The sequence below is a fragment of the Bubalus kerabau genome, chromosome 23 (genome assembly GCF_029407905.1).
Source record: "Bubalus kerabau isolate K-KA32 ecotype Philippines breed swamp buffalo chromosome 23, PCC_UOA_SB_1v2, whole genome shotgun sequence".
In the NCBI taxonomy this organism is placed as follows: domain Eukaryota; kingdom Metazoa; phylum Chordata; class Mammalia; order Artiodactyla; family Bovidae; genus Bubalus; species Bubalus kerabau.
The window spans coordinates 38,061,162-38,088,805 of NC_073646.1; the positions used below are offsets into that span (position 1 = coordinate 38,061,162).

The 27,644-nt window shown below is 46.9% G+C and overlaps 1 protein-coding gene and 1 long non-coding RNA gene across 3 annotated transcripts; one reads left to right on the forward strand and one right to left on the reverse strand.

The window, feature by feature from the left end:
• Positions 1-22,803, reverse strand: ARPC1A (actin related protein 2/3 complex subunit 1A). Of its 2 annotated transcripts, none has more exons than XM_055561480.1 (10): positions 22,647-22,803; positions 17,610-17,701; positions 15,301-15,405; positions 9,662-9,884; positions 7,269-7,376; positions 5,499-5,711; positions 3,080-3,155; positions 2,673-2,866; positions 1,769-1,859; positions 1-398 (listed from the first exon to the last, which is right to left on the reverse strand). In XM_055561480.1, the coding sequence occupies exons 2-10, from the start codon at positions 17,671-17,673 to the stop codon at positions 360-362; spliced, it is 1,113 nt and encodes a 370-aa protein (XP_055417455.1). In that variant the 5' UTR covers positions 17,674-17,701; positions 22,647-22,803; the 3' UTR covers positions 1-359. The 2 variants fall into 2 exon arrangements, with proteins under 2 accessions (XP_055417455.1, XP_055417454.1); XM_055561479.1 differs by lacking the exon at positions 22,647-22,803 and adding an exon at positions 21,695-21,731.
• A 222-nt stretch (positions 22,804-23,025) lies between these two features.
• LOC129637368 (uncharacterized) lies at positions 23,026-27,427 on the forward strand. The gene is made up of 3 exons (XR_008707448.1): positions 23,026-23,775; positions 26,767-26,912; positions 27,358-27,427. It is a non-coding gene; the product is annotated as an uncharacterized LOC129637368 (long non-coding RNA).
• The last annotated feature ends 217 nt before the right edge of the window (positions 27,428-27,644 follow it).

A 27,644-nucleotide genomic window follows, 5' to 3' on the forward strand; every position in this document is an offset into this window, starting at 1 on the left:
AACATATTCAGTGTTTTTATTTTTTTTTTTAGCAGACAATTTACATACCTCCCCATCCCTTCCTTTAAGTTAGTGTTGACAACGTTCCATAATAAACTACTTAAAGAGAAGCTTTGGTCAAGAATGGAATGAAATTGCAAAACAAAACAAAAACAACCCCCCAAACAAAACCCAAATCACTGCTGCTTTTAAAAAACCAACACTTTCACCAATTATATTCAAACAAAACACACAACGAGGTTTGCGCCACGTGCATCTTCAGTGTTTCCTGGCGGCGGGCTCCCCTCCCGGTGCGAATGGCAGCGCTGCCCCAGCGCAGCCGGTCCGTCCTCATGCTGGGTCTGGAGGCTCGCTCAGCTTCACATTATCCGAAGACCCTGGATGGAAGACTCTAAGGTCTGGGGAGCAGCGGGGAGAACACGGATCATCACCAGGGACTGGCCAGCCCAGCGTTTCACCCATTACCCCACCTGCCTCAGAGACCCGGACTCGCCAGGGCAGGGCGCCCCCTGCTGGTCCTTCCAGGCCGTGCGCTGCGTTGTCCCCAGGCCGGGAGCTACACCCGGGGAGGGAAGGCTCTTATGTGCTTATATCATCTGTGTCGCTGGCCCCGCACTCTAGTGCCCTGATGGCAGGCACTCCCACATCTGTAACCCCCACGCAGCCAGTCGGGTCCACAAAACCGAGCGTGGGCTCACAGGGGGACGGATCACAGAGGAGGACGTGCTCACGTGCCCACAAAAGAGGCAGGTTGGCCGCAGGAATCAAAGGAGGACTGCGCTACCCGCCCAGGTGGAGCTAATTACACAGGTGCGGAGGCCCCAAAGCAAGGAAGGTAACAAGGGGGAGAGACTTGTAGGGGCAGAAACATCAATCATCGAGGAAGCCCTATAGGCAGCGGCAGAGTTCTGTGAACATTTCACTTCTGGAGGTTTGGTCCGCCTCTCCTCCCCGGCCACCGGCCCAACCCCGAAGCTGGAGGCTGCAGAAGCCTCCGGGGTTTGTCCCTCACTCACAACGCCCCTCCATCCGGCCCCCTAAGTCTCGCTGGTCCAGAACCTCCTGGCCACCCCGACCATAGCTGGAGGCACGTCCTGGTCACTTGTTCACTAGGCCCGGAGCCCAGGCCGCCCACACATCATAGCGCGCCTCTCCAACTGGGCTCCAGAGTTGCCCCCACTGCCCGCAGACATGCCAGGCTCCTCCAGAGGCCTCTGCCCAGCCCACGGTGACCACCGCAGCCCAGACCACTTGCTACCTGAAACCCACCCCGCCTGAAAAGGCCGCTCAGGCAGTCTGTGCAGCACCCCCCAACCCCGCACTCCCCAACGGGAGAACGGGTGCTGACTCCTCCCCACCCAGCTCCCCAACCCCGTCCTCCTCTCTCTCCCGCCAGACGAGCCCTTCCAGGGCCTTTCATGGCCAATCCTCAGGGCCAGCCCCCGGGCCCGGCACCCGACGGCCGGCAGCCAGTGCTGGTCAGAGGAGTTGGTGTGGCTCGTAAAAACATAGCTACAGAGTTCGACCAGGCCGGGCCCAACCGCGGGCCTGCCGCAAAAGCAGCGCTCGGCTCCCCGTCAGGTACTGTGCGGACACCTCAGTGAGATAGAGCAGCTTTCTCCTGCTAATAGCCCCTGGGGGCAGCCCAGCGCACCACGCTCCTGCCCCGCGCTGCAGGTGACAGTTGGGTTAAAGGCACGGGGAACAGTCTTCTCACAAGAAGAGTTTAAGCACCAATGAGATGTGTTCTGAGAGGTACAGACAATACCTTGAAATCCCAAATGGTCATGGCTCCGTCAATGCCGGTAGTGCAAAATTTGCGACAATCTTGCTTGTCCACCTCGTAAATAGACACTTGACTGAAAGGAAGCACAAGCGAGAGACAGTGAGGGGCGTGGCGACTTCCTAGATGCGCATCGGCGTTTCCAGGAAACCAAGTGTCCACAAGTTCCTTTAAGGTGTCTGTGGATAGTAGTCTGTGGCACCCTGACTCAGAAAATGCTCAGATGAATTTTATTACCAGGTATCCAGAAAAGAGACTGCCAAAAGGGAAAAGTTAAGGATGGGCATTAACCTCAGGGATGTAAAGAGAAGCAGGGCGATCCGGGCCACACAGCGCGGCCCCAGGGGAGCAGGGGGTGGGCACGGCCACAGTCGGGACAGGCTTTCTGAACAAACTAGAGGCCTCGTGAAGCATGGCTGAAACCCACCTGGCTCCTCAGGTCCACCATGATGCTGCTGAGAAATCTAATTGAATGATCTTACTCGTACACATTACTTGAAATCTAGGACTGAAGTGACAACTACGGTCACTTTTCAGACAGGGTCCGACTGACCTTCCTGCCGGATGCTCCCTACGAGAGGAACACGCCGTTCAGGACGGTCTCCTTTTGTTCTCAGTCACGTTTCTGAGAAAGCGAGACTCAGAAGAGGCTGCCTGAGGGCAGGGCCTGTGCTCTGCGCGTGGAGGACAGGCTGACTACGGGGTGCGGGTGGAGCTGGCTCTCTGTGACAAGCTGGAAACAAGGGCCCGCAGTCGGGAAGCTACAGCCTCCTGTCACCCCGTTCCTGAAGGGTCGCCCAGGCCCGGAGGGCACAGACAGACCATCACGGGACCCGTGAGGAAGCAGAGGGGAGCGGCGCCCCCTGGCAGGCCGGGCGGGGGCACCTACGTAATGCTGTTCTGGTGCAGCGTCTCCAGGGCCGTGTTGCGGTCCTCGGTCGTGGCCCGCTTGTCCATGTTGCGGAAGCGCTCCATGGCCGACATGTTGCGCTGGATGCTCTGTTTGGGGATGTCCAGCTTGGAGACGAAGGTCAAGCAGCCACGGTCGTCGTAGTTAAAGAGCATGGGGCAGCAATCATGGCCCTGAAATGGGGGAGCGGTCAGGCCGGGTTGCGGGGGCGCTCACCAGCTCCCCCAGCAGACGGTCCCACCACAGAGGCCTCTGGATCCGTTCCTTCCATGAGGCTGCTGTTCTCTGTGCCTCAGCCTCAGGGCACACAGCCTCAGCGCACAGCCTGTTCCTGGTCTCAAGAATGAAACGCAGGGCACGTGCGGGAAGATAAGAGAAATACTTACAGCAGCCACGACGCTGTTCTCTGAGACGAACGACACACTCAGGAGGGGCAGGAACTCTGTCTTCAGAGTTGAGACCCTGAACACGAGAACCCGGTTAACACGCACTGGAAGGGGCCATGCAGCCTCGTCAGACACGGTGGGTGACAGAGGACACGTTCTCAAGGGGCGTCACAGCGTGAAGGACAGACACTTCATAAGAGGAGCCCTGTGAGGACTTCCTTGGTGGTCCAGTGGCTAAGACTGTGCTCCTAATGAAGGGGGTCCCAGATGAGATCCCCTGCCGGGAACTAGATCCCACACGCTGCAACGAAAGATCCCACATGCGGCAGCTGAGCCCCTGCGCGGCCAAATAATTAAAGTGAATAAATCTTTTTTTTTTTTAAAGAGAAGCCCTGTGATCTCCAGCAATCTCCAGCACGGGCCACCCCAAGGTGACCTGCAGCAACAGGGGCCTCTGCCCCTCTGGCTGTGCCCACCCCTCCTGGTTCTGTTGCCCTGGCCTTGGCCCCCTGCCCCGTTACCCACATGCCCTCCTCCTGCCCACCTGAAGTCCACCCTGATTTCTGAAACTCGGCCTGGGTCTCATCACCCCCACAAGCAGCTTTCCTGCACCACTGCAGCCTGCAGGGCTTCCCCTCTCTCTGGCCTCCTAGAGCTGACTGTCACTCACGACCGAAGGCCCTTCTCTGACACCATCCTCGTCTGGGCTCACAGGGGCTCCTAGTGGGCCGGGACCACAGACACTCATGGAAGTCTAGTCTGTGCCCGTCAGGCACTGGGCCTGCAGCTATGGCCACTGACGAACAAAACACAGTGTTGGCCAGCCAGGACCTCACGCATGAATGGGCCATGTGTGTGGGTACATGTATGCTTCGTGGTCATCTGCCAAGAAATGAGAGATGCAGCAGCAAATGTGCTGATTGATGAAGGAGGATCATATGCCGCAGAAATGCGTCGTGGTTGTGCTCAGTCATGTCTGAGTCTTTGTGACCCTATGGACTGAAGCCCGCCAGGCTCCCTGGCCATGGGATTTTCCAGGCAAGAACACTGGAGTGGGTTTCCACTTCCTTCTCCAGGGGCTCTTCCCTACCCAGGGATCAAACCTGCATCTCCTGCACTGGCAGGTGGATTCTTCACCGCTGAGCCACCAGGGAAGGCTCACACGGCTCCATGTGAAAGTCACCCCTGCAACCTCCAACTGCCTCCTCCGCCAGCATGACTGGCATTGGATTAAAGTCCTAACACCTCATCTGAGGCTTTCCTGTGGCTTACCTAGCTCTTACTACATGAAATACTTATGTCTGAGATGCAGAAGGGTGGAGGATGTAATCTGACTTGCAGCACCGGAAAAGGCAAATAATACATCAGTAGGACGGTAGACAGGGGCTTGTGAGCATTTGCTCAGAGCTCATTATGCGTTACAGTAAACTCTACAGAAAGCAAGCAGCCATGACATCAGAACATGACTGAAGGACAAGGAGCAAATTACTGTACAGGATGCACAGCATAATCCCACTGGCGTTGAAAAGGAAAAGATGTCTGTGTCTATATATGTGCAGAAAAATCATCTCGAAGATGATGTAATTTGGGATTGCGGGGGGATGTTTAAAAAAATTTAAAAACAAAACAAAAGCCAACCAGTTCAATCCAAGTAGTAAAAAAGACATTCTATTTGAAATGTCACTTTGTTGCCGCCATGGGGCAGGGGGAATCAGATGTGAGGGCTTCCCGGAACAGGGTGCCAGGTCAGGAGACACTTACAGGTGGGCTCCCTCTAGCTGCCAGTGGAAGGATGTGTCAGGAAAGAACGGAGATTCATAAGTGGCAAGGACTGCGGTCGCCCCCTCTGCCCTCCAGGCACGAGCAGCAGATGCGAGCTCTGAGCTCTGAAGGACGCCCTCCGCCCTCCTCAGGGCTGAGCTGGGGCCTCCTCACCCCGAGTCCCTGCAACCCTGGCCCCTCCAGCGTGCACCCCGGGTGGGCTGGCTGCCAGGGGTCGGCCATCACCAAGGCCCCGGGCACATGGAGCTCTGCTCACCGACCACAGAGAGGAAGAACACATTCCCCACTTCGTCTAAGGCTGTGGAGCGACGCTCACGTGCTGTGAGGGATTCTCAGGGACGAATTAACTGCCACCTGAAGGAACTCTGGGACCAGGAGCAAACCAGGAGGCTCCTTCGGAAGATTCATGATGGGTATTTCCATTAACAAGTGTTTCTGGAAGGGAGACCTGAATCTTCAAAATCTCCCCAGATGGACCATCTAAACGTGTGAAGGTGACTTTAAAGGCTGCTGTGCAGCCCAGTTGGGACTTTTACGCTCGTGTCCTGCACTTCCACCAGGGCCGGGAGGCCTCAGGCCAGCTGCGGAGAGACCCCACGCTGCTCCTCTGTAAGCCCAGACAAAGGCTAATACTCACTGCACGCTTTTGGAGGCGTCGGCAACGGACACGGTGCTGTCGTGGCTGACCCAGGCCAGGCGGCTGCCGCTGGCCGAGAAGCTGACCCCATGCACCCAGCCGCCAGTGCCGCTGCCCCCGAACTCGGACATCAGCTGACCGAAAGGCATCTTGCTGCCCCAGGGCGTGCTGGCTGGCTTCTCATCCACTTCTTTAATGTAGGCAGAAAACACTCTGTGGTTTAAGGGCAGGGAGAGAAGGAAAAAGGGAATGAAAACATCCATATGTACTACTAGAAACAGGCCACGGGCAGCTGCTGGCAGGCGCCCCAAGACGCAAAGGTACTGACTCAGCAAAACCAAAACCTGACGACAGGCAAGTTCCCACATGCACCTCTCGAGAAGGAGAAGGTCGGCAGGCTGCCTCCGCGTCAGTTCAAGTGTGGCCTACGGCCCATGAGGCATCGCTCTTCGGGCACAGCATCTGCAGGTGATGGACACAGAAGCCCTTCCCCTTCCCTCCTGGAGGGCGTCTGGAGGAGGACCATGCTGTCCTGCCTGCCCCTCCCCAGCCCACGGCGGTCTCGTTTGGCTACCCGCCATCATTCTCAACAACAGTGGTCCAGGAAGCCCACAGGGACAAACAGCAGGAGAGAGGAAACGATTTGCTGCCCTGCAGGAAACCACCGGTACTAACTCACTTGAAGAATGAAAGGGACATCCCAAGAGAAAGCCAAGGGCGCCAGGGAGGCTGAGGGGGCAGGCTCTCCCTAGTGTCATCGTCCAGCCTGGGTAGCAGGGCTCGCCTGGGACGAAGGCGGGTCCTTTACAGCCTCGGGTCATCGGTCTCCTCTAATTCCAAGACTTAACTATGTGTGGGAGGCTGTTCTGACCCAGACGGAAGCAGAAGGGCTGGAGAACAGCTGGGAGTCGGTCCTTCTAGTCCCTTCGCACTCCAGTGCTATTTCTTTGTACGGCTTCGCTTTGAAAACTTCTGAACCCTAACTGCTACACTGCTGCTCAGGTAGAAGGGTCAGCATTTTCCCCAAAGCACCTGATGCTGCCGTCCTCTCATCCCACAGCCGAATTCTTACACACATCCTTAAAAAAACAAACCAAAAGAACTTGGGCATTCTTGGATATAAATCATTAGACAGGTTTTCTGGAATGTCTCCACACAGCTTACTAAAGAAAGCTGCACCCCCATCTCCCAACCCACGAACCAGCAAATAATGAAGCAACATATATTTGCTTTTCTTTTGGCTAAAGCGGGGCGGGGGGGAGCCTTCTTGATAAAGAACAGCTTTAAAAAGCAATTACATCGTATGATCCTTAAAGCGCTCAGCAAAGTGGCCCTGTTTCTTCCAGGCCCATGCTCATGACAAATAAAGAGCTTCAGCTGAGAAGGAACCCAGCAGCGCCCTGTTCAGCTCTGTTTTGCTAATCTCAGCCTCACTCTGGAACGCGCCGAGTCCACTGCCAGGGTTGTGAGATGAGAAACGACCTGTGGGGGTGGGGGACCCTGCACCTGCGCCCCCTTGCCCCCGCCCGAGGACACTTCCTGGTTTGGCCCCTGCAGCCCCTCCACCTGCCCCTCCTCGCCCTCTTCTTTCTGCCTCCTGATTTCCATGCTTGCTGGCGCTCCTTTTCTAGATCACAAGCTCCTTTCATCTCCTGAGTCCCTCGTGGGGCCCGGCACAGCCCCTTACAAAGGAAAGGAAGCGCACAAACACTTGCTGAAGGATGGAGGACGAGGAGCTGAAGGCTGCTGCCAGCCCTCGCCTGCTCCCACCTGCACTTGAAGTCGCAGGATCCCGCGGCCAGCAAGACGTTGTTGGGATGCCAATCCAAGCTGAGGACCGTGGAGCGGATGGGCTTTTTAATGTGCTTGCTCACCCACCTACAAAAGGAGAAAACCCATTTCAGTTTACCCACGCATCAAGCAACCGTCCCCAGGTGACCACAGATGTGCGCCAGGTGAAACCAGCCCCACGGGGCTCCTGCTGGAGAGGAGGTGCGTCTATAAAGGAAAAGAGCAAGGGGGACCCGCAGAGGCCCTTCTGCTCCTTTTCACCCTTTGACATTTTCACCAGAACAGCCGGTTCTGAACTTTCCCGGCTACCAGGGGATCCTCGTTAGGGAGTGTATTTGTAGATTAATTCTGGTACCACCGCCCCCCACCATGGACTTTCAGATTCCTAACCTTAGGAATAAAAATGGAGGTTTGACATCACTTAAATTTTTATTACAAATAACTCAGTGATTTGTTCCTTCATTTTGGGTTAAGTTTGGGTTGGTTGTAAAATAGTTTAATTCCCTTTCTAAGTCTCTATGAAGCTGCAAATTTATTTTTTCACAGAAAAGTCAAGAAATGAGAACCTCTTGCTGAATATGAGCCTCTGGCTAATTCTCTGTGCATGTGTGCTAAGTTGCTTCAGTCGTGTCTGATTCTTGTGATCCCATGGATTGCAGCCCACCAGGCTCCTCTGTCCATGGGATTTTCCTGGCAAGAATACATAGGAGTGGGTTGCCATGCCCTTCTCCAGGGGCTGCTCCCGATCCAGGGATTGAACCTGGGTCTCCTGAGACTCCTGCATTGCAGGTGAATTCTTTACCACTGAGCCACCTGGGAAGCCTATGGACTTCCCTGGTATTCCAGTGATCGAGACTCCTCCTGCCAATGCAGGGGGCATGAGTTCAACCCCTGGTCAGGGAACTAAGATTCCACATGCCAAAAAAGATTCCAAACAACAACAACAACCCCAAAATAGTTTATTTATATCTAAGATCAGTCATCATTCTGGCCTAATTCAATTTCTGTCCTTAAACTGCTGCTTAAAAACCAATCCCGTTCTATTACTCAGGAGCTGGGAGACTCACTCTTGAGCTTAATGCTAGGTCACTTTTCTAGAGAATCTTTCTCATAGGGGCCTTTCTGGAAAACGGACAGCATTCTGACGTGTTTTGTGCCAGTTATTTGACATTAAAGGCCTTCAGAGGTTTTTTTTAAAAGTACTTGCATCCCACCAATGAAATACCGTGCCATAGCTGAGACATTCCACTGAACACATGTCTTGTTCAAGGGGCAGTGCTGTGTCCTACAGTTAAGCCCAATTTACCTGTACTGAAACTATTTTTCAATGAATAAAAATGCCAAATCACTGAGGTTGAAGGCTACCCAGGAAAAAAGCTGCTTCTCCTGTTACAGTGAACCTTCTGAACAATTTCTTGCGGGCAGTATTTTGTTATCCTTATTTTAACAGGGGCTTGAAAGAAAGGCTGCCAGTCTTTAATTCATAATTCAGTCTTGTTGCAAATTCACAGACGATCAAAATTTCTGAGGTTTTACTAAACTACATAATGTGACATGACCATCCCTTCCTTTCCTTGCTTCAGACAGGGACACAGGAAGAATACTGTGTACTCGGCTATTTTTAGTACAAACACAAACACTGCCAGTTTCGCACTAAATGACTAAATGTTGCAGGACATTTACCACCCTTTCTGAACACCTGCCGGGTAGGGCAGAGTGGTTTCCTTATCAAAGTGAGCAGGAAGGAGTAGCTAAAATCAGTTAGCCATAAAATACACCTGGGTATTCTGACGGGCTCAGCTACGAGTGGTTTACAGTATAAAGCATGTACAACAGGCTGATTTATTTCTGAGATTTTGGTCAATTTTTACTTCAACAGTTTAGATAAGTAAAATGTTATACCAGGACACAGTTTTCGTTAGCAAACTTTAAAGACAGGAGAATACTGCTCTCTGTAGGAATTCTAGATATTTTAAAGTCAATAGAGATAGGGGAAAAAAAACTATTCCTTAGGGCATGGGGACTCTTTCAAGTTTATGATTTATATACATCAGGGTAAGAAAATAGCAATGTGGACAGTGCAGAGTGAAAAGAGTCGTAGCATCTTAAAGAACAAACTAGTTAGGAGATCAGAACATGCAAACTACAGCTTGATATTAATATGAGGAAGATGTGAGATTGGACTTGTACTCAGAAGAAGGAAAAATGCTCAGAGAGAATGGAGAATTTCAAAGGAAAAAAACATCTCTGGATGTGGAAAAGCTGAAGTTATAGTTAAGCCTGTACCCAGCGCCTCAAGAAGTCACCGAGGACACAGCGGTCCAAACGTACAATTCCACAGACAGAAATAAAAATACTCGGATGGTGCTCACCAGTCATTTTCAGACTCAAAGTAACAGACGGAAATAAGTCGTGCTCCGCTGCCCACAGCAAACTTGTTCTCTAGCGGGGACCACTTGACGAAAGTGGCCGCCCGGTTAATTCTCAGGATCACCAGGGTTGGCTTCCAGACGCCATCCTTCTGACTCCAGACGTAGGCGTTGCGGTCGGCCCCGCAAGTGACGATGCGGTCACTCTTGGGAGCCCAGTCGATACCTGCAAGTGAGACGTGGTGGGCATCAGCTCTGCCTGGCCAGCCACAACAGATGGGGCACTGGCAGGTGGGCCGGGCTGGAGGTGGGCCTGGGACCTTCCTCCCCAGCCTGTCCTTCCCCACCGATGGTCCTGATCACCAAGACAAGGACGCTCCTCTGCATAGTTCTGTAACTCAGGATCCTCCGGAGGCCAGGCAGAACAGAGCTTTATAACTGTGGAGCTTCCAAACCAAGCAGGGGCATTCTTACCACCCACTCCCATGGCTTTAGAATTCTGATCTGAAGACCTTTGTCTAATAAAGCAACGTACAGGGTGAACGACCTTCAGTATAGAGAGGGTAAAATGTAAATTGTGATTCTTCTGAAGGTAGCTGCTATTTAAACTAAACAAAATGCCTTTCCTATATGATACAGGTTCTTTGAGAGTCTTTGAGTATCTTTGTATCTAAACTAGGAAGAGACCTAAACAGAGTCAGGACTGCTGGTGCTCACTCAACTGTGTCCAACTCTTTGCGACCCCATGGACTGTAGCCCGCCAGGCTCCCTTTCGACGGGATTCTCCAGGCAAAAATACTGGAGTGGGTTGTTATGCCCTCCTCCAAGGGATCTTCCTGACCCAGCGATCAAACCCCCTTCTCTTAAGTCTCCTGCATTGGCAGGCAAGTTCTTTACCACTAATGGAACTCTAGCACCACCTGGGAAGCCTCTATGACGGATCCCAAAGTCAAGGTCAGTTTGTTATACACCAAGAGTAAAATCTGCTATGACTCAGTCATTTTATACTTACTGATGAAGTATTTTCCATAAATATAATTTAACATTAAAGTTATAGAAATACCACTAAGAAATTTTTATTATAGGTATTTCCTTAAAAATAATCAACATTCTTAACATTTATATAAAAAAATAGGAATCAAAGTCTCCATTAGTCATAAATCGCAGTGACTTTAGGAGTGTGAGGAGTTTATATTCATTCACCTACCGGAGCAGTCAGCTCAATTATTCATACCACTAAAGGGAAAAAGATCGGGGGGTGTATTCTCAGTGATGTGCATTTTTTATATAAAATCCATTCATTACAGGATAGCTTTGCAGCCCTCGTTATTAGATTTAAATTTGTATTTTTAACTACAACAACAAACCCACATATTATCACAAGATACACATCACAATGGGACATACACATCACAATGGGACATACAGGGAAGTAAAAAAAGCTCTACTCCCATCTCATATCTACACATGCTCCTCCCTCAAATGACACTAATATCACGGCAAACATTTTCTTCTGCTTTCAGTAAATCAGCAGTGGTTATACGTTATGTTAGAACACTGGTCTCATCACAATAATTTCCCAAAACATCCTTTTGTTGTATGTTTGGTTTCTAATCACTTACCATTAATAGAATAGATAAAATCGGCATGAACATTAAGGCACATACCTTCTTGCTTTGGTTAAAATGATCTATGATACATTCCCAGAAATGTAAGGCAAAAGCACAAATTTGTTAAAAAGTAAGGACGGCAGACGGTCAGTAAAGGCAAGTTCTCATCTCTTGCTAATTTAGTGCTGCATCTTTTTTTTTTCTGTTTTCCTGCCATCAGAAGATTTCAAAAGAAAAGGAAAGGACTCGAGCGTCTGTCCCGTCTTTCCTTTACAAACTGCACCCCAGGATAACCAGACAGTAGGTGAAGGTAAGCGTGTCCTTTATAAATGCATTCCAATTAACAGAGAGGAAATGCTAGAGAGTCTTACCATGGTGCAGCCACTTCTAAATTAACGGGTAGGGGAAAGATCATCAACAGTTGCTAACATCACAGAGAGAAAGATGACCTGACGTTACGTGCCTCTTTCATGAACCCGCCATCTCCTAACCTCAACCAGCGAGTCACGGAAACAGAGGACGAAGAAACCTGTGAAGCGCCGAGTGCCTGCAGTTTGCAAAACCCAGGCTCTGGCAAACACTGCAGGACCGACAACCCGCTCTCTCCAGTTTCCTAACAAACAAATAGCAAAGGAAAAAAAGAAGGAACCCATGAACTGGAGAGACATCAGTTAATCACAGCCATGTGTGTACCTTATGAGGCTGCCAATTAAAACCACTGACGATTGCACTGGTTATTGTTTGAAGACTCCTTATCTTTTAGAGACAGGAACTGAAAATGTGAGATGAGGCAATGTCTGGGATGTGCTTGAAAACAGAACAGGAAGAAGGAAATTGAGTTGAGAACAAGACTGGCTACCAACTGGTAATTGCTGACTCTGAGTGATGGGTATATAGGGGCTCATTGCATTACTCTTTTATATGCCATCTGTTTAAAACTCTCCACAGTAAAATCTTTTTTTTTTTTTTTTTTAAGAGATGCTGATCAAATATTTAACAAAAAAGAATAAACTCAAAGAAAAACACCAGAACTCTGCTATCCTTTGATGCATGCCATATTCTTTTCCTCTGTACTACTGAGCAGATTTTTCTTCTAAAAAACTTCAGAGGGGCGTTTTCTTTTTCCATAGTTACTATCTCTCTGAGAAAGTATGTCTGATCTTTGGTCTCCTGCCACAGAGTTATATTTAGACTTTTCCAACAAGGGTTTTTTCTTCAGATCTAAAAAAGAAAAATGTCATTTGAGCATCTGGACAGAAAACAGGCCCAAGTTCAAAGGATTCCAAAGGAGAAGCAGGGGAGAGAAAGGACGTAACTATTTCACTTTCTTGGCTAGTTCTTTGGTCTTTCATCTTGGCCTTTTCTCATTTTTTCAGTATTTCCTAATGCTAAAATTCCAATTTAAAATATGAGGGTGCTTATTTTTAGGCTGCAAGGCCACCAGCAAAGGGACTTAATGGAAATAGGCCAAACCTCATAGAAATAAGGCCGTGGGAAAGAAACAGCAACCAAAATAGAAATTATGTCTTTGGTGCTAGTTTGGTAATATAGCCAGTTGGCCCCTGACTGGCATCACACACAAATCACTGGTCAAAGCCAGAAGAGACAGTCAGGAGTTTTTGCTGGGGACACAATCTAAGGGGTGCAGAAGGTCAAAATATGCTGTTTTTCTCTGATGGGGGAAGGATATCTTCATGCTAATCAGAATCAGAGGCAAAACTCAAGGGTCCCAATTAAAAAAAACAAAACATTTACCATCAGGCCCTGTGCCGCCCACTTAAGTGCAAAAATTACTGCGAGGAGAAGGCAGACCCAAGACAGACGTGAGAAATTGGTAATTGAAATGTTATGGAGAGTAAGTTTTGATGTGCTTGGCCAAATTGTTGAAAGCAAGAGGCTGAATCACTCAGCCAGAAAACAGGATAAAAAAGAAACTATAGTAGTTAAGGGTCAAAGAATAAAGAGTTCTTCCAGAACACAGCAATAAGTGAGTATGTTTTTTTTAAAAAAAAAAAAAGCTGTCAGATAGGATTTCCCAGCACAGTAATACATTCTCTTGAAATCTGGCATCAAGAAACGGTTCACCAAGTTCTGAAAACCTTTGTAAAAATGCTCCATTTTTCTCTCTCCTTTACTTGACGCTTTCTTAACAACACTGCTCTGATGTTACCTTCCCCAGCTATTCATTGAGAGTTTTTGTCAAAGATGAATGTTACTGCACACTTAGGAATCTGCCTCAGACCCAATGCTTTAAGATCCAGTCTTTTACAAATTGACAAGAAGAAAGGACACAAAAATTCAGTGGAAGAGTGGTTAGGAGTTATGAACAGTGAAGTTATGAAAAAGAAAACCCGGGTAGCTAATAAATAGTGGCTCAGCCTTTCTATGCGGAGAAGGCAATGGCAACCCACTCCAGTGTTCTTGCCTGGAGAATCCCAGGGGCGGCAGAGCCTGGTGGGCTGCCGTCTATGGGGTCGCACAGAGCTGGACACGACTGAAGTGACTTAGCAGCAGCAGTAACCTTTCTATGAACCAGGGAAATGCAACTCAGAGAGAGACCACAGCTTACTCATTGGCCAGTCTGACTCTATCAAGCCTGGGAAGACCAGCTCTCCTGTCAGGGTGGGTGGGATGAAGGCGAGCTGACTACGCCTGGCAAGGCTGAGATCTGCATAGCCCTGGGGTGCAGCAAGTCTCCCAGAGACAAACATTCACTCCTGGATGGAGATCTTCCTGCTGCTGCTGCTGCCAAGTCGCTTCAGTCGTGTCCGACTCTGTGCGACCCCATAGACGGCAGCCCACCAGGCTCCCCCGTCCCTGGGATTCTCCAGGCAAGAACACTGGAGTGGGTTGCCATTTCCTTTTCCAATGCATGAAAGTGAAAAGTGAAAGTGAAGTCACTCAGTCGTGTCCGACTCTTGGCGACCCCATGGACTGCAGCACACCAGGCTCCTCCGTCCATGGGGTTTTCCAGGCAAGAGTACTGGAGTGGGGTGCTATTGCCTTCTCCGGGAGATCTTCCTAAGCATGCTCAATTTAGCACTTGAATGTCACAAGGAAAAAGTGGAAATAAATGTTTTTCAGTGCAGGAATGAATAAACAAATGAGGCATGAAATGCTAACCAGCGGGTAAAAGCAATCACCTGGATCTACCTCCACCTACATACTTCTTTCCTGGTGGCCTAGCTGGTAAAGAATCCGCCTGCAATGCAGGAGACCTGGGTTCGATCCCTGGGTCGGGAAGATCCCCTGGAGAACGAATGGCTACTCACTCAGTATTCTGGCCTAGAGACTTCCATGGACTAGTCCATGGGGTCGCAAAGAGTCAGACGCCACTGAGTGACTTTCACTTTCATCAACTCAATGCACATGAGTCTGAGCAACCCTCAGGAGACAGTGCAGGCCAGGGAAGCCTGGCGTGCTGCAGTCCACGGGGTCTCAAAGAGTTGGACACGACTGAGTGACTGAACGATCACACATATTCATGCAAGTGAAGCTATAAAAAGCAGACGGGGACAGTGCCATACCAAACTTCAGACTGCCTTCTGGGGGACAGGAATGGGCACGGGGGTGAGAGGGTGCGTTACCATTGTCTAGAATAACACTTCTTATAATCCAATCTTTGGTTTCCCACATTTTCTGGCACAGGAAAAAAGATAAACAGCAGCTAATTCTGGGTGGCAGGAATATGGGTATTTGTTATGCTCCTCTTTGTCCTTTTCAATATTTTGGAATGTCTTCCTTGCCCCAAAAACAACATACAGGAAAGTTCTGGGAGACACGGCGTTCCCTCAGGACTTGTGAACCCGGCCTGGCTGGCAGTTTCACCCACTAGCAGAGTTCTGTGTACCAGCGGGGCTCAGAGACACACTTAAGACCGAGGTCACTATTAGGATATTTTCTCAAATTCTCCAAAGACAGCTCAGTAAGTGCTGCACGACTCTGAGTAGGGTGGTTGACTTCTTTACTAGGCTCTCTGTCTACAAGAGTGTGCAGTGCTGGGAAATGCCGCACTGAGCCCACTCCCTTTACCTGTGATGTGTCCATTGTGTTCCTTGAGTTCATGGGCCTTCACCCACTGGCCCCCATTCTTCTTATAGATGTGGACCTCGTGATTATTGGGGCTAAGGGCGATCTCTGGAAAAAAAAACAAGTCAAAGGTTAATATTTGAACCTGTCACCAAAAAAGGTATCTGTTACAGTTGGCCTTTTTTTTTTTTCAGGCTGTGCTTCATGGCTCGTGGGGATCATAGTTCCCTGACCAGGGATTGAACCCAGGTCTTGGCAGTGAAAGCATGGAGTACTAACCACTAGATGACCAGGGAATTCCCACAGTGGATATTTTACTTATCTATTTACTTATTAAAAGAAATTTTTTTTTTGGCCTCGCTGGGTGGCATGTCCAGCAGCATGTGGGATCTTAGTTCCCCGAAGGGACTGAATCTGCACCTCCTGAATTGGAGAGTGACCACTAGACCACCAGGGAATTCCTACAATGAGTATTTTAAAAACAGATTGAAGGAAGGAACAGGAAGGCAATTCTAGAAAATGGTTTCCAATTTTGGCTCCTGAAGAATTCCTTTATTATTTTTACCTCTACTTGGAGCCCATATTTTAAAGTGTTTTAAAGAGAAACTAAAAATTTCATTTTATTAGAAACATACACAACTGTCAATTAAGGATTCTAACCAGTAACTAACAAACAACACAGCTATATTTAACTGACGTGATTTTGGGCCACAGTAAAATATTTGATGTTTTAGTTTCCTGCCCGACGTTACGAATGATAAATATTTAATTTCTGTAGACTTTCTGAAACACCACAAATAGCTTGTAGGTTCTTATTATTGCTATCACGAACCGAAATAGGAACCACTCGTTTACTAAGGAAAAATACCTTTGATTCTACTGATAAAATAAATTGAAGTTTTTCTTTACAATAAAGCCAATATAAATCACAAAATACAAATCTGTTTTTAAGAGAAATCTCTTAAACCAATCTAAAATATTAAGAATATACATATATAATGGACTTTTTGAACTTATATGATATTTTTCTCCTTTCTAGTTCATCCATTTTTAAAAAATAAAAATTGATTTCTTAAAATTAAAGTCTATGACCCAAACTTTAGGTCAATCATTTAATAGCTCCCTCATCTATCATATCCCCTTTTCTTCACTCCTTAGGAAAGCCACATCTGTTTAATGATGAAACTACGGAATAAATACCTAGCTCTAAAATTCTAAGACTTTAAGTGCTTTCTGGAAACCAGTTACATATTTCTTTAAATCTCCAAGATGTGTGCAGGGATTTCAAAATCCAAATCTAAATTTAAACCTGAAAACTACGTTTCAGATTAGAATGTGGCATAACAAAAAAATTTGACTTTTAAGATACTGAGTATATCGACTAGTTTAAATGAGAAAAATTATAACTTATGTTTCTATTAAACATAATTGGAAATATTCCAAAATCCTATTTTTAGATGGGTCAGTAGAAACAGAATTATAGGAAACTAAGCTATGAAGCTTTAAGACGTGATCACAAAATAGAAGCTCTAGATTCACCATTCTGCCATGGTTCAAATATCCATATGCTGCTGCTACTGCTGCTAAGTCACCTCAGTTGTGTCCGACTCTGTGCGACCCCAGAGACGGCAGCCCACCAGGCTCCCCTGCCCCTGGGATTCTCCAGGCAAGAACACTGGAGTGGGTTGCCATTTCCTTCTCCAGTGCATAAAAGTGAAAAGTGAAAGTGAAGTCACTCAGTCATATCTGACTCTTAGCGACCCCATGGACTGCAGCCTACCAGGCTCCTCCGTCCATGGGATTTTCCAGGAAAGAGTACTGGAGTAGGGTGCCATCGCCTTCTCTGAAATATCCACATAGAGGCCCATATCTAGGTTTTCACTTTATTCAGCAACAACCTTAAGTATACTGTTTATGTGCCAAAGATTTATTAAAAAATAAGAGCAAACTGGGACTTCCCTGGTGGTCCAATGGCTAAGACTGTGCTCTCAGTGCAGGTCCCCCCAGTTCGATGCCTGATCAAGGAACTAGATCCCACATGTGGCAACTAAAGATGCCACATGCCCAGCCAAACAAATAAATTCATTAAAAAAAAAAAAAAAGTAAACCAAGTCTGAATTGCTTTAAAAGAGATAGTGAAGCTACAGATTCAAAGTAATCCTTATCAAAATCCCAGCTGACTGACCTAGTTCTCTGAAGCTATGTCCCTGTTTACATATGACATTGAAATATATGATTCTTAAAAATGCCAACATCTAAGAGAATCAGTGGTACTGAGATAAAGGAGCCAAGTCGATCCTTGGCATACTTACGGGTACGATCCCTGTTCCAGGCATGACAGGTGATTGGCTCCAGTAAAAACTGATGCAGGGACATTATTCTTAGTGTTTTCAAAGGATAGAAGCTGCAACAAGAAATAGAAAAAAGCATTTAAAATAGTAGGAAACCCATATTTAAGTTGTCTGGGGATCCAGAAATGTTTGGGAAATAAATAAAACATTATTCTCTCATTAAAAGAGAATCAATCTCAACTTCAAATCTTAATCATTTAAATACAGTTAGCACTGTAACCACCAATGTGGAATTTATTCTGTCAAAGGTCATCAAAGGACTCTAAAACCATGAGTTAAGGACTGTTGGGGTATGAGATATTCACAGTCTCAAAAGACCATCCCACAGATTATTTACTAACTGCAAACAAACAAACAAACAAAAAATGCCTTTACAAAAAAAAAAAAAATCTGTCAGTCACCACCTTAGCCAAGTAATCTATCTTAATATCATTAAGTAGTAGAACAATAATCTGATGGGCTTCCTGAAGGGAGGCAGTTTGAAGTGCACATCATCGCTTATAAGTAGTGACCACTTAATACTTCCAAGAGAGCAAAACGGGCTCTGTTAATAATTGTGCCATGAAAACAGGACACAGGGCTACCATGAAGAAGCTTGGTAATAAAAGAGATGGTGAACCTACCTATGAAATATTTATGCCAAACATTTATGCTAAATCCATTCAAGATCTAATTTCCAGTTTATAGGAAATAAAGGAGAGTGGACTTAGTTAAATAACATAAAGCGGAAACAGTTAAAACCAGAAATGTGTGCCATCCTATAAAAGAAATGACCTGGACTATTCAAAAGAGCTGGGAGTCGGGGTGGGGTGGCTGTCTTACAAAAGTCATTGAATTGTACACTTAGTTTTTAAATTCTTTGGCCTCGCTGCACTGCACGTGAGATCTTAGTTCCCCAACCAGGGACTGAACTCCTGCTGCTTCTGTTGAAAGCTCGGAGTTTTAACCACTGGAGCACCAAAGAAGTCCCTGGGGAAGGTTGTTCTAGATTAAAAGAGCTATAAAAACCAAATTTGATAAATGAAACTTGACTGTAAATCTACATTTTTTAAATAGCCATCAAAAATATATTTTGTAAAATAGGAAAATTTTGAATTTAAACTACCTATCACATAACATGGAATTATTTTCCATTTCTTAACTATGATAATGTGTGTGTTAGTCGCTCAGTCATGTCTGACTCTTTGAGACCCCATGGAAGGTAGCTTGCCAGGCTCTTCTGTCCATGGGATTCTCCAGGCAAGAATACTGGAGAGGGTGCTGCTAAGTCACTTCAGTCGTGTCCGAGAAAAGCAGAGTTTGTGAAACTCATTAAATAAAAAATCCTATCAAATTCTCTATTTTTACAGGCATCCAAATCTAGAGAGACTGATGAAGCAACCTTTACCTGAAATAGGAGAAATGTTTTCAAAGTAGCCAGGTGCCCTCCCCCCACCCTCACCACCTCTCCCCTTAAAATCATTTCTAAGAGGCATTCTCACAGCATTGAAGATTCTATGCTTTAAGTACAAGTCAACTTAGGGTGGAGACAGAAATGTGAGACAGGAATTCTGATGTAAGCAGGAAATGAATGGGAAGGCCACCAGAAGGTTATGAGGTGAACAATAAGAATTCAGCAGACAAAGCAGAAATTAATCTCAGTGGAAAGCAAAGGAAATGCCTCTGCTAATTGTTGTAAAGGAATCCAAGGGTCAAAAAGAGATAAATACACCCTTAAATAAAACATCTGATATCTTGAACTGGCTGAGAAATGTCAGTGTTTTCCATTCTATTCTAAGAATGATGATATTTAGGTAATTAATCAAACAATTATTTATTTATTTGTGACTTCGCTGGGTCTTCACTGCTGCAGGAGGGCTTTCTCTAGCTGAGGAGAGAGGGTCACTGCAGAGCACAGGCTCCAGTCATCGCAGCAAGCAGGCTCAGTAGTTGTGGTACCTAGGCTTAGTTGCTCCGTGGACCAGGGATCAAACCCATGTCCCCTACATTGGCAGGCAGATTCTTAACCACTGGACCACCGGGGAAGTTCAAGATCATTAATTTTTTTTTTTTTTACTTGTACATGTTCTGCAAGTTGCAACTCACAGGTGAAGTCTCTAACTGAAAATTAATTTTTTTTAATGAATTCAAGTAAGACCGCCTAAATTTCTTCTGAAAAATAAATTTCCAGATGCTCAATGCGTAATTCTTTTTCTCTGATGCTTACCCATTACAAAAGGCTTTACTCAGTTACTCAAAATAACATAAAGGCTTTCTCATTCTTAAACTCAGGGTTATAAGCAATGGAGCAAAGCCTTCGTAAGAGGTAAACATTTACTCAATGGCATAATTAACTTCTAAAATTGCACTTCTAATTCTGTTATATCATTCAGGTTCCATATTTGGACCTACACTCAGGACCTGTACTTCTATAATCATGTGGCTATTTTAAGTCTGTAGACCAAGACAACATTCATGTTTGTCCAATTCATAAGACACCACCAGTGAACACAGCATGTGTTCATGAAACTAGGTGAAAGGAGAAGAATGACAGCTTGGGGTTTTTTTTTTCACCAGGAAAAAGAAACCTTCTGTCCTAGGGTGATAATTATCATTTCTAAACTGTGATTTCTACTTAAGTGAAAACTGGAGAGCTTGTCTTATTGAGGATAGAGAGAAGAAAAAGGGACAGACAAAAAAGGTGATGATATTAACAAACTTCTACTTATGACCTTTTAATGGCCAGCATGGAGAGGGAGAAAAAGACTTCTCTGTAGCACAATATGACTCCAGGGGACCCGTCCATCCCTCAGTTCCTTTCTCTACCTATTACTTGAGTCATCCTGATGTTTGGTTAGCCATGGGCGGTAGAGCGAAGGGGACCTGGGTTTGAATCCTGGCTTTGACACACACTAGCCAGGAAACCGTGGGCAGGTCACTTGCTATCTCCAAAACTCATTTTTCTTCATCTGTGAAATGGACATAGAACTGACATCGCAAGGCCAGTGGTAGGAGGATTAAATGAGAGAACACATGAACACATGTGGTTCAAAGCCTACCCCTCAAAGACATACTCAAACAATGAGTTCCCTTTCTCCCTCTGACCCAAGGCTTTTGAACCAGCCCCAGAAATACACCCCAGGGAGTACCCTCTGAATTGGAAACACCTACACAGGCTTTACCTTCCTGGCCCTGGAGCTTTAAAGTAATTGTACAGTAGGGATGTCAGTTCCCTACTTAAGGTCAATGTTCGAGACTGTGATTCATCCAGTTTTTAATTGCTCTCATCACCCAACCCAGCAATACCAGGTACTCTGACAAGGTCACCACACCCTCTACAGTGTTCAGAGACAGGTTCCAATTCCAGCCTCGACCAGCAGACTAAACCTCATTAGGGAGAACCTGTTTTGGCACAGGATTAGTTAATTAGATGGAATTACTGATCCTCTACCTCCCAGCAGGAGATTTATTTTTCCAAGATGATCCCCTCCTTTAACTGTGATAAGCAGATGAATTAACCTTGGAAGGTCTCCAAATACTTTGAGGGAGAAGCAGCCACTTACACTTACCTACTCCCTCACGTGGCAAAAATATCCTCCTGAATGATACCTCTCCTTTTTTTTTTTTTTTATAGATACCTGAAACACCCAAGGTCTATTGGATACTAAAAGGTTAGATTTAAAAACTGATTAAAGAAAGAGGGCTAGGATAATTTAGGTAATTTAAGCAAGGAGTTGAATTAGATAAAAGTAGGTTAGCACTGCCTTCTGGTTCCAAAGCCCCAGTATGAGAACAGATGGCTTTATAATAAAAGATTCTAAACTACAATGTATTAAAGAAAGTGAAGTCGCTTAGTTGTGTCCAACTCTTTGCGACCCCCATGGACTATAACCTATCAGGCTCCTCTGACCATGGGATTTTCCAGGCAAGAATACTGGAGTGGGTTGCCATTTCCTTTTCCAGGGGATCTTCCCAACCCAGGGATCAAACTCAGGTCTCCTGCATTGCAGGCAGATGCTTTACCATCTGAGCCACCAGGAAAGCCCACAATGTATTAAAGGGCCTACCATATTCCCAGCAGTGGAGCAATACCAGGTTGGGGCCAGAAACATAAATCTGACACTTCTCTGGTCCACAAATCTGGGGAAAGAAGGGTAGAAGAGGAAGGGAAGACACACAGAGAATGTAAGAAGCACGAATAAAACTTAACTGAGCACATACTAAGGGACAGGGGCTATCCTAAGCAATGTATGCAAACAAGCTCACTGGAGCCTCAGAAACCCCTTAAGGATCTTATTAATGTAGATGAGAAAATGGGGATTCAGACGAGCAACCTTCCCAGGGCCATCCAAGCAGTGGTGGTGCCGGGATGGGAGGGAGGCTGGGCAGTCCGGCTCGAGGGTTAGAAATGAGAAAGGTGCTTAAAAAAAAAAAAGGTTGCACGGAGGACTAGGAGCGCCAGGGGTCGACCATGACTTAGGGGAAGGCGGCACTCAAGCGGGGAGATTCTTAAAGAACTCGGCGGAGGCTTCTTCGCAGGTTCGGAAAGGTTCCCCCTATAGATGAAGGATGCAGGGCTGCCCTAGACAGGAACAGACATTCCAGGGGCGCTTACAGCGCTCAGGGACCCTATTCTAGACGCTGAAGAAAGGAATGAACTGTGCCTCGCGACGCGCGATCGGGGGTGGGGGTGGTGAGCCCATTCACTACAATTTTAGCGCCTGTGATAAATGCCCACGATGGAAGCGCAGGAGAAGCAGTCTTTCATTCTGGCATTGGAGGACCATCGGAACTTGAAAATCGCTGAGAGATGGATCTGGGCGTGTGGGGACCCCAGGGCTCGGCGGGCCCCTCAGAGAACACCGCCTCCCCGCCCCCTCCCCCGGCCCGCCCCTCCCCTCCGCCTCCGGGCCCCGCGGCCTAAGCCCCCGCCTTGCTGCCCCCGCAGGTTCAGATCGGGACCGAGGCCGGGCCAGGGGAGGCTAGCAGGGCCCGAAGCTCGCCCCTGCTGCCCCTTACCTGGGATCGGGGCCGTCCGGACGGGCTCGGAGCGTTGAATTCGCGGACTCTGGTCAGTCGACGCGAACAGGCTCCGGCGGGCGCGGGCGGAGGACCGAGGCCCAGAGGGAGCGGCTGACAGTTCCCGGAAGTGGCCACGGCGCCTGCGCGGCGCGGTGGCGCGGGCTGTCGGCGCACGCGCGCCCTGGGGCGCGCGCGCCGCGGGGAAGGGTCGGACGGCTTTACGGGAGTTTGCATCCAGGGAGCGCTGGGAGCTGGTTGGCCGGGTAGCGTGGACCTCTTAGTACTTTCCTCGCAAAATGTCCTGAGACTCGCGGACCGAAGTGTGGGGCCTTGGCGCTTTCACAAGTGCTTTGGTCACGGAATGAATTCCTGAGAATTGGGAACTTTTGAGCCAAACGGACCGACAAATCCCTACTTTTTTTTTCCCTCCCTCTGTGAGGAGGCCTCTTCAGAGCCCGCCCTCCCTCTGTGGAGGTCTCTCCAAGGAACGTTCTCTACCCTTCTTGGGTCAGCATCGTTCCCTGCTCCCGAGGTGGCGCCACAGGACCTAGGAGTTGGGGGAGTTCAGCCGTCCCCCAAACTCAGGAAGACAGTGACCTGAACCCCTCTTCCCACCAGACTGGCTGCCCTTGAACTCAGAAATTACGGACCAGCTCTCCTGGCCCTGGGGTGATTGACCCGGAAACTTGTCAGGTGATGTTCACCAAAGTGAACTTGTCAGATTCCCGACTTCACAGCCACACATACTGTCTTCTCTGGGGCTGTTTATTCAGCGCTAATGCCCTGGAATAATTGGTTGTCTTTGGTCCCATGGCTGCAAGGTCTTTGGTCCTAGGGCGTTCTAGCGCACATTAAGAGTGGAAAGATCATTTTCAGTTAATTATTCCTTCCTGGAGACAGCATCCTGGCATGGGAAGGACCGCACGTGGAAGCGAGGATTCCTCCTATGTCTCCAAGTCAGATGAACGAATCCGGATGTAGAGTTGTTACCCAGAGTCAAAATACCAACAGTGTTTTACTTAGATCCCACCTCTTTACGAAGGACAGTTCCTTCTTTAAAGGAATGGGTAAATGAGAGTGACACATACAAATCAATAATACCAGACTCTTTATGATAAATGACAAGGTAAGAAATAATTTAGCCCCAGAAGAGTAACAATGAGACATTTTAATGTTACTCACTGATTCTATCTTTTGAGTTAATATTTTGCATTTCAGCCTAAACAAAGCTTACCATTCGATGCATTTTCTTTCATATTTTATGAGCCATTCTGAATGGTAGACTCTTAGTTCCTCAGGGGCTCTTAAGTGAAACCATCATGTTCTATAACTGAGGAAACAGGGCCAGAGGTTTTTGAGACTCCAGGAAGATTTTGATGGAAGTCAGTGGCCATGCTGACATAATTCCTAGTCCGGAACATCGCCCCCTGATCCCATCATGGTCTGGTGTAAGAACCTTGGAATTACAAGGAAATCAAGTTATTCTTAGTGTGTGTTTTTTAGACTACTGTGATGGCCCTAATCTAGTATCCAATATGAGGACTGTGCTCTTTAAAAAATCAATTCCAGGGAAGTTGGTACTTAGAAATGGGAAACAGGAGGAAAGGAGCGGTTGGACACTGCTATGGATGATTTTATTTGAATTATTGATTCATTTGGAATTGATTTTATCAAGAGCACGCCTCTCCTGTCTCATTGTGCTTTCTTCTTTATGTCTGGATGTAGGATCTCTTTTTCGGTAGGTTCCAGTCTTTATCGATGGCTGTTTAGCAATTAGTTGTAATTTTGATGAGCTCTTTAGAGGCAGTGAACTCGAGGTCCTGCTACTCTGCCATCTTTTCCCATCCCCCTCAATTGGAATTGGAATAGGACTAGATTCGAGTTTTGGTCGAGCTTCAAGTCATGAAACAATGAGTATTCACCAAGTGCCAAGTATTGTCAGGCATTTTGCAGTGTACAGAAGAGTTGGGTGAAGTTCCACTGTCCTCAAGGAACTTAGAGACTAGGGTGAAACCAGTTCACAGATGTCTTAAGTAGAAGGAAATGCATAGTACCTCAAATCTGGAAGTGCCTAGTTAATGTCTGTTGAATGAAACGAATAAAGGAAACGGTCTTGAGATTTCAATTGGTCACTCCCAGTTGTGAATGGGAAAGGGGGTTTGTACAGATAGGAACATCCAGAACATAACCAATCATACGTTGGAAAGATTATGTGTTTGCAAAGATCTAAGAATTTCATTCTGTTCAGGAAACCTTTGATATAGTATCTGGAATGTGGATTTGGAGAGTAAGAAGATTGGTTCTTGTTTGTGCCACCAGCTGAATGACGGTGAGCACTTACCGCCAGTCTGCTTCCACTTCTGTCTCTTGCATGGGTTAATGCTAGCTACCTGTTCCCCACAAGACTCTTGAAAATATAATTGAATCAATACCTATAAAACTTACAAGTTAACAGGGACTTCTCTGGTGGCCCAGTGGTTAAGACTCTGTGGTTCCACTCCAGGAGGTGTGCGTTTGATCCCTGGTCCTGGAACTAAGATCCCACATGCCATGTGATGTGGCCAAAAAGTAAAAAAAAAAAAAGGACAAAACCATAAATGCATACTGTTTGTTAATAATGCTTATGATTTAGATATTGTCCCAAGTGCTGGGTGTGGTCCTAACAAGGGAAAATTTCCTGTAGAAAAGGTCTTATACAATTCAGTGCAGAGGGATTGAAAAATGCATGCAGATTTTTCCACTCTAGGCTGATCATCCAGTTCATTTCTGTAGCGAAGAGGTGGGGCCAGTTTATGGGATGCCTAGGGAAGTAAGATAGTCTCAGATGGCTGCCCTGGTGGCTCAAAGCATAAAGAGTCTGCCTACAATGCAGGAGACCCAGGTTCAATGCCTGGGTCGGGAAGATCCCCTGGAGAAGGAAATGGCTACCCACTCCAGTATTCTTGCCTGGAGAATCCCATGGACAGAGGAGCCAGCTACAGCCCATGGGGTCACAAAGATTCGGACATGACCGAGCAACTAACGCATAGCTGATTCACAATGTTGTGTTTCAGGTGTTCAGCAAAGTGGTTCAAAGGCTGATCATCCAGTTTATTTCCATAGCGCAGGGATGGGGCCAGTTTATGGGGTGTCTAGGGATGTAAGATAGTCTCAGATGTATGTAAATAGCATACTGTCACAAATACCATACTTAGAAGAGCAAGCATGTAAGCATACTTATGAATACAAAGTATCATTTTCCTAATTTGATAAGTGAAATCTGTAGTCACCAGCCTGTAAATCTCCTGAAGGGAAACTTCTTACACATTTTATTTCTAACACATTTTTTAAATGTTTTTTATGCAATCTCTTATTTTAAAAAAAGTATGATAGCTTAAAAGAGTTCATTAACTTTGGAGATAAATAGAACTCTATTTATCTATTTATCTAGTTCAAACTCTGACTCTGCAGTTTACCAGCTACAGTACGTGTGGACCTTTGGGCAAGTCAGTCAACTTCTCTAAGTTTCCGTCAAATAAGGAGAATAGTTCTCAGGTCTTCTCTTGGATTCATTTTTTAAAACAATTTTGGCCACCCCATGTGGCATGTGGGGTCTTAGTTCCCCAAGTGGCATGTGGATTCCCCACCCGTGTGGCATATGGGATCTTGGTTTTTTCTGCCAGTGAAAGTACAGAGTTTTAACCACTGGACCATCAGGGACGTCCCAGTAACCATTAAAAAAATTACCCAATTTGTCATATTTATTTTGCTAAATCCTATTGCATTAATGATATGTCTTTTACACATTTACATTGTTTATTTGCTTTATGGTGCATATCTATTAAAGGTGATATTTAATTCTCATGAAATATAGTGCATGTAAAGTACTGCTCAACAAATGTAATCACTGTGGAGGTCATTAAGCATTAAATAATTACAGAATTAGTGATGTTTAAAACATTGTTTTATAGGTGTTTAGAAGGTTTTTAGTGATATCTTTTTTTTAAATTGTATTTATTTTATTTTTGGCTGTGCTGGATCTTCACTGCTGCGTGGGGTTTTCCTCCGGCTGTGGAGAGCAGAGACTCCTCTCTAGCTGCGGTGCCCGGGCTTATTGCAGTGGCTTCTCTCGTTGCAGAGCGTGGGCTCCAGGCGTGAGGGCTTCAGCAGTTGTGGCTCCCAGGCTGTGGAGCGCAGGCTCAGTAGTTGTGGCACACGGGCTTAGTTGCTTTAGCGCATTTGGGATCTCCGTGGACCAGGATCGAATCCATGTCTCCTGCATTGGTAAGTGGATTCCTTGCCACTGAGCTACCAGGGAAGCTCCTGAAAGTTGGTTTTTTAAAAATGTCTGTAGAAAAAAAGTATTACGGGATCACTGCTCCAAAACCTCAGGATACATTTTTCATTAGCCTAAGCCAGATTTCAGGGTTCAGAAGAGAGAACAGTCCCTTATAATAGCCAGCAAGTTCCCTTCCAGTCTTGCGGATTTACCATACCTCAAGGTTGGCCTTTTCACAACAGATCTCCAACCTCAGTTCCTGGTAGCATGTGGGTGGAAGGGCAGCAGTCTGTGATTTCTGGAAACACCCAAAGTTGTGCTCCCTGGGGGTTGACCCAGAACCTGCTGGGTTCCCTACAAGGACCCAGGATTGGTTCACATGTGAAAGGAGGACGAGGAAGCTAATTGGTATATGTACCTTCAAATGTCCCTGGGATTTGCTTTAATCAGGTATGGGAAGATACACAGATGTGGAAATGATTGTCATGAAGGAGGAAGTTTATTCACTCAGAGACCTGTCCTTGGAAGCAGAAGGTATGGCGTGACATGCCACGCAGGGCCTTGTGGGGAAGCCCCAGGGTTGGTCAGGAGCCAGAGGAGCAAGGGGAAAGCAGGCGCACGAGCTTTTGTTATGGTTCCCACGGGAAGGAAAGGGGGCGGCTGGATGAGCAGGGTTAGGATTGGCTGGTGGAGTAACTTCAGTGGGCTCTGGGGCAGAGGGGCGGTCCCTCCTCTGG

What these genes read in the sequence shown, in the direction of transcription:
- ARPC1A (XM_055561480.1), bottom strand. Translation starts at nt 17,673, where the DNA reads ATGTCCCTGCATCAGTTTTTACTGGAGCCAATCACCTGTCATGCCTGG. An exon ending in TCCTGCGACTTCAAGTGCAG is followed by an intron (nt 5,712 to 7,268) that starts GTGGGAGCAGGC and finishes CTTAAACCACAG; the next exon opens with AGTGTTTTCTGCCTACATTA. An exon ending in GACGCCTCCAAAAGCGTGCA is followed by an intron (nt 3,156 to 5,498) that starts GTGAGTATTAGC and finishes TCTCGTGTTCAG; the next exon opens with GGTCTCAACTCTGAAGACAG.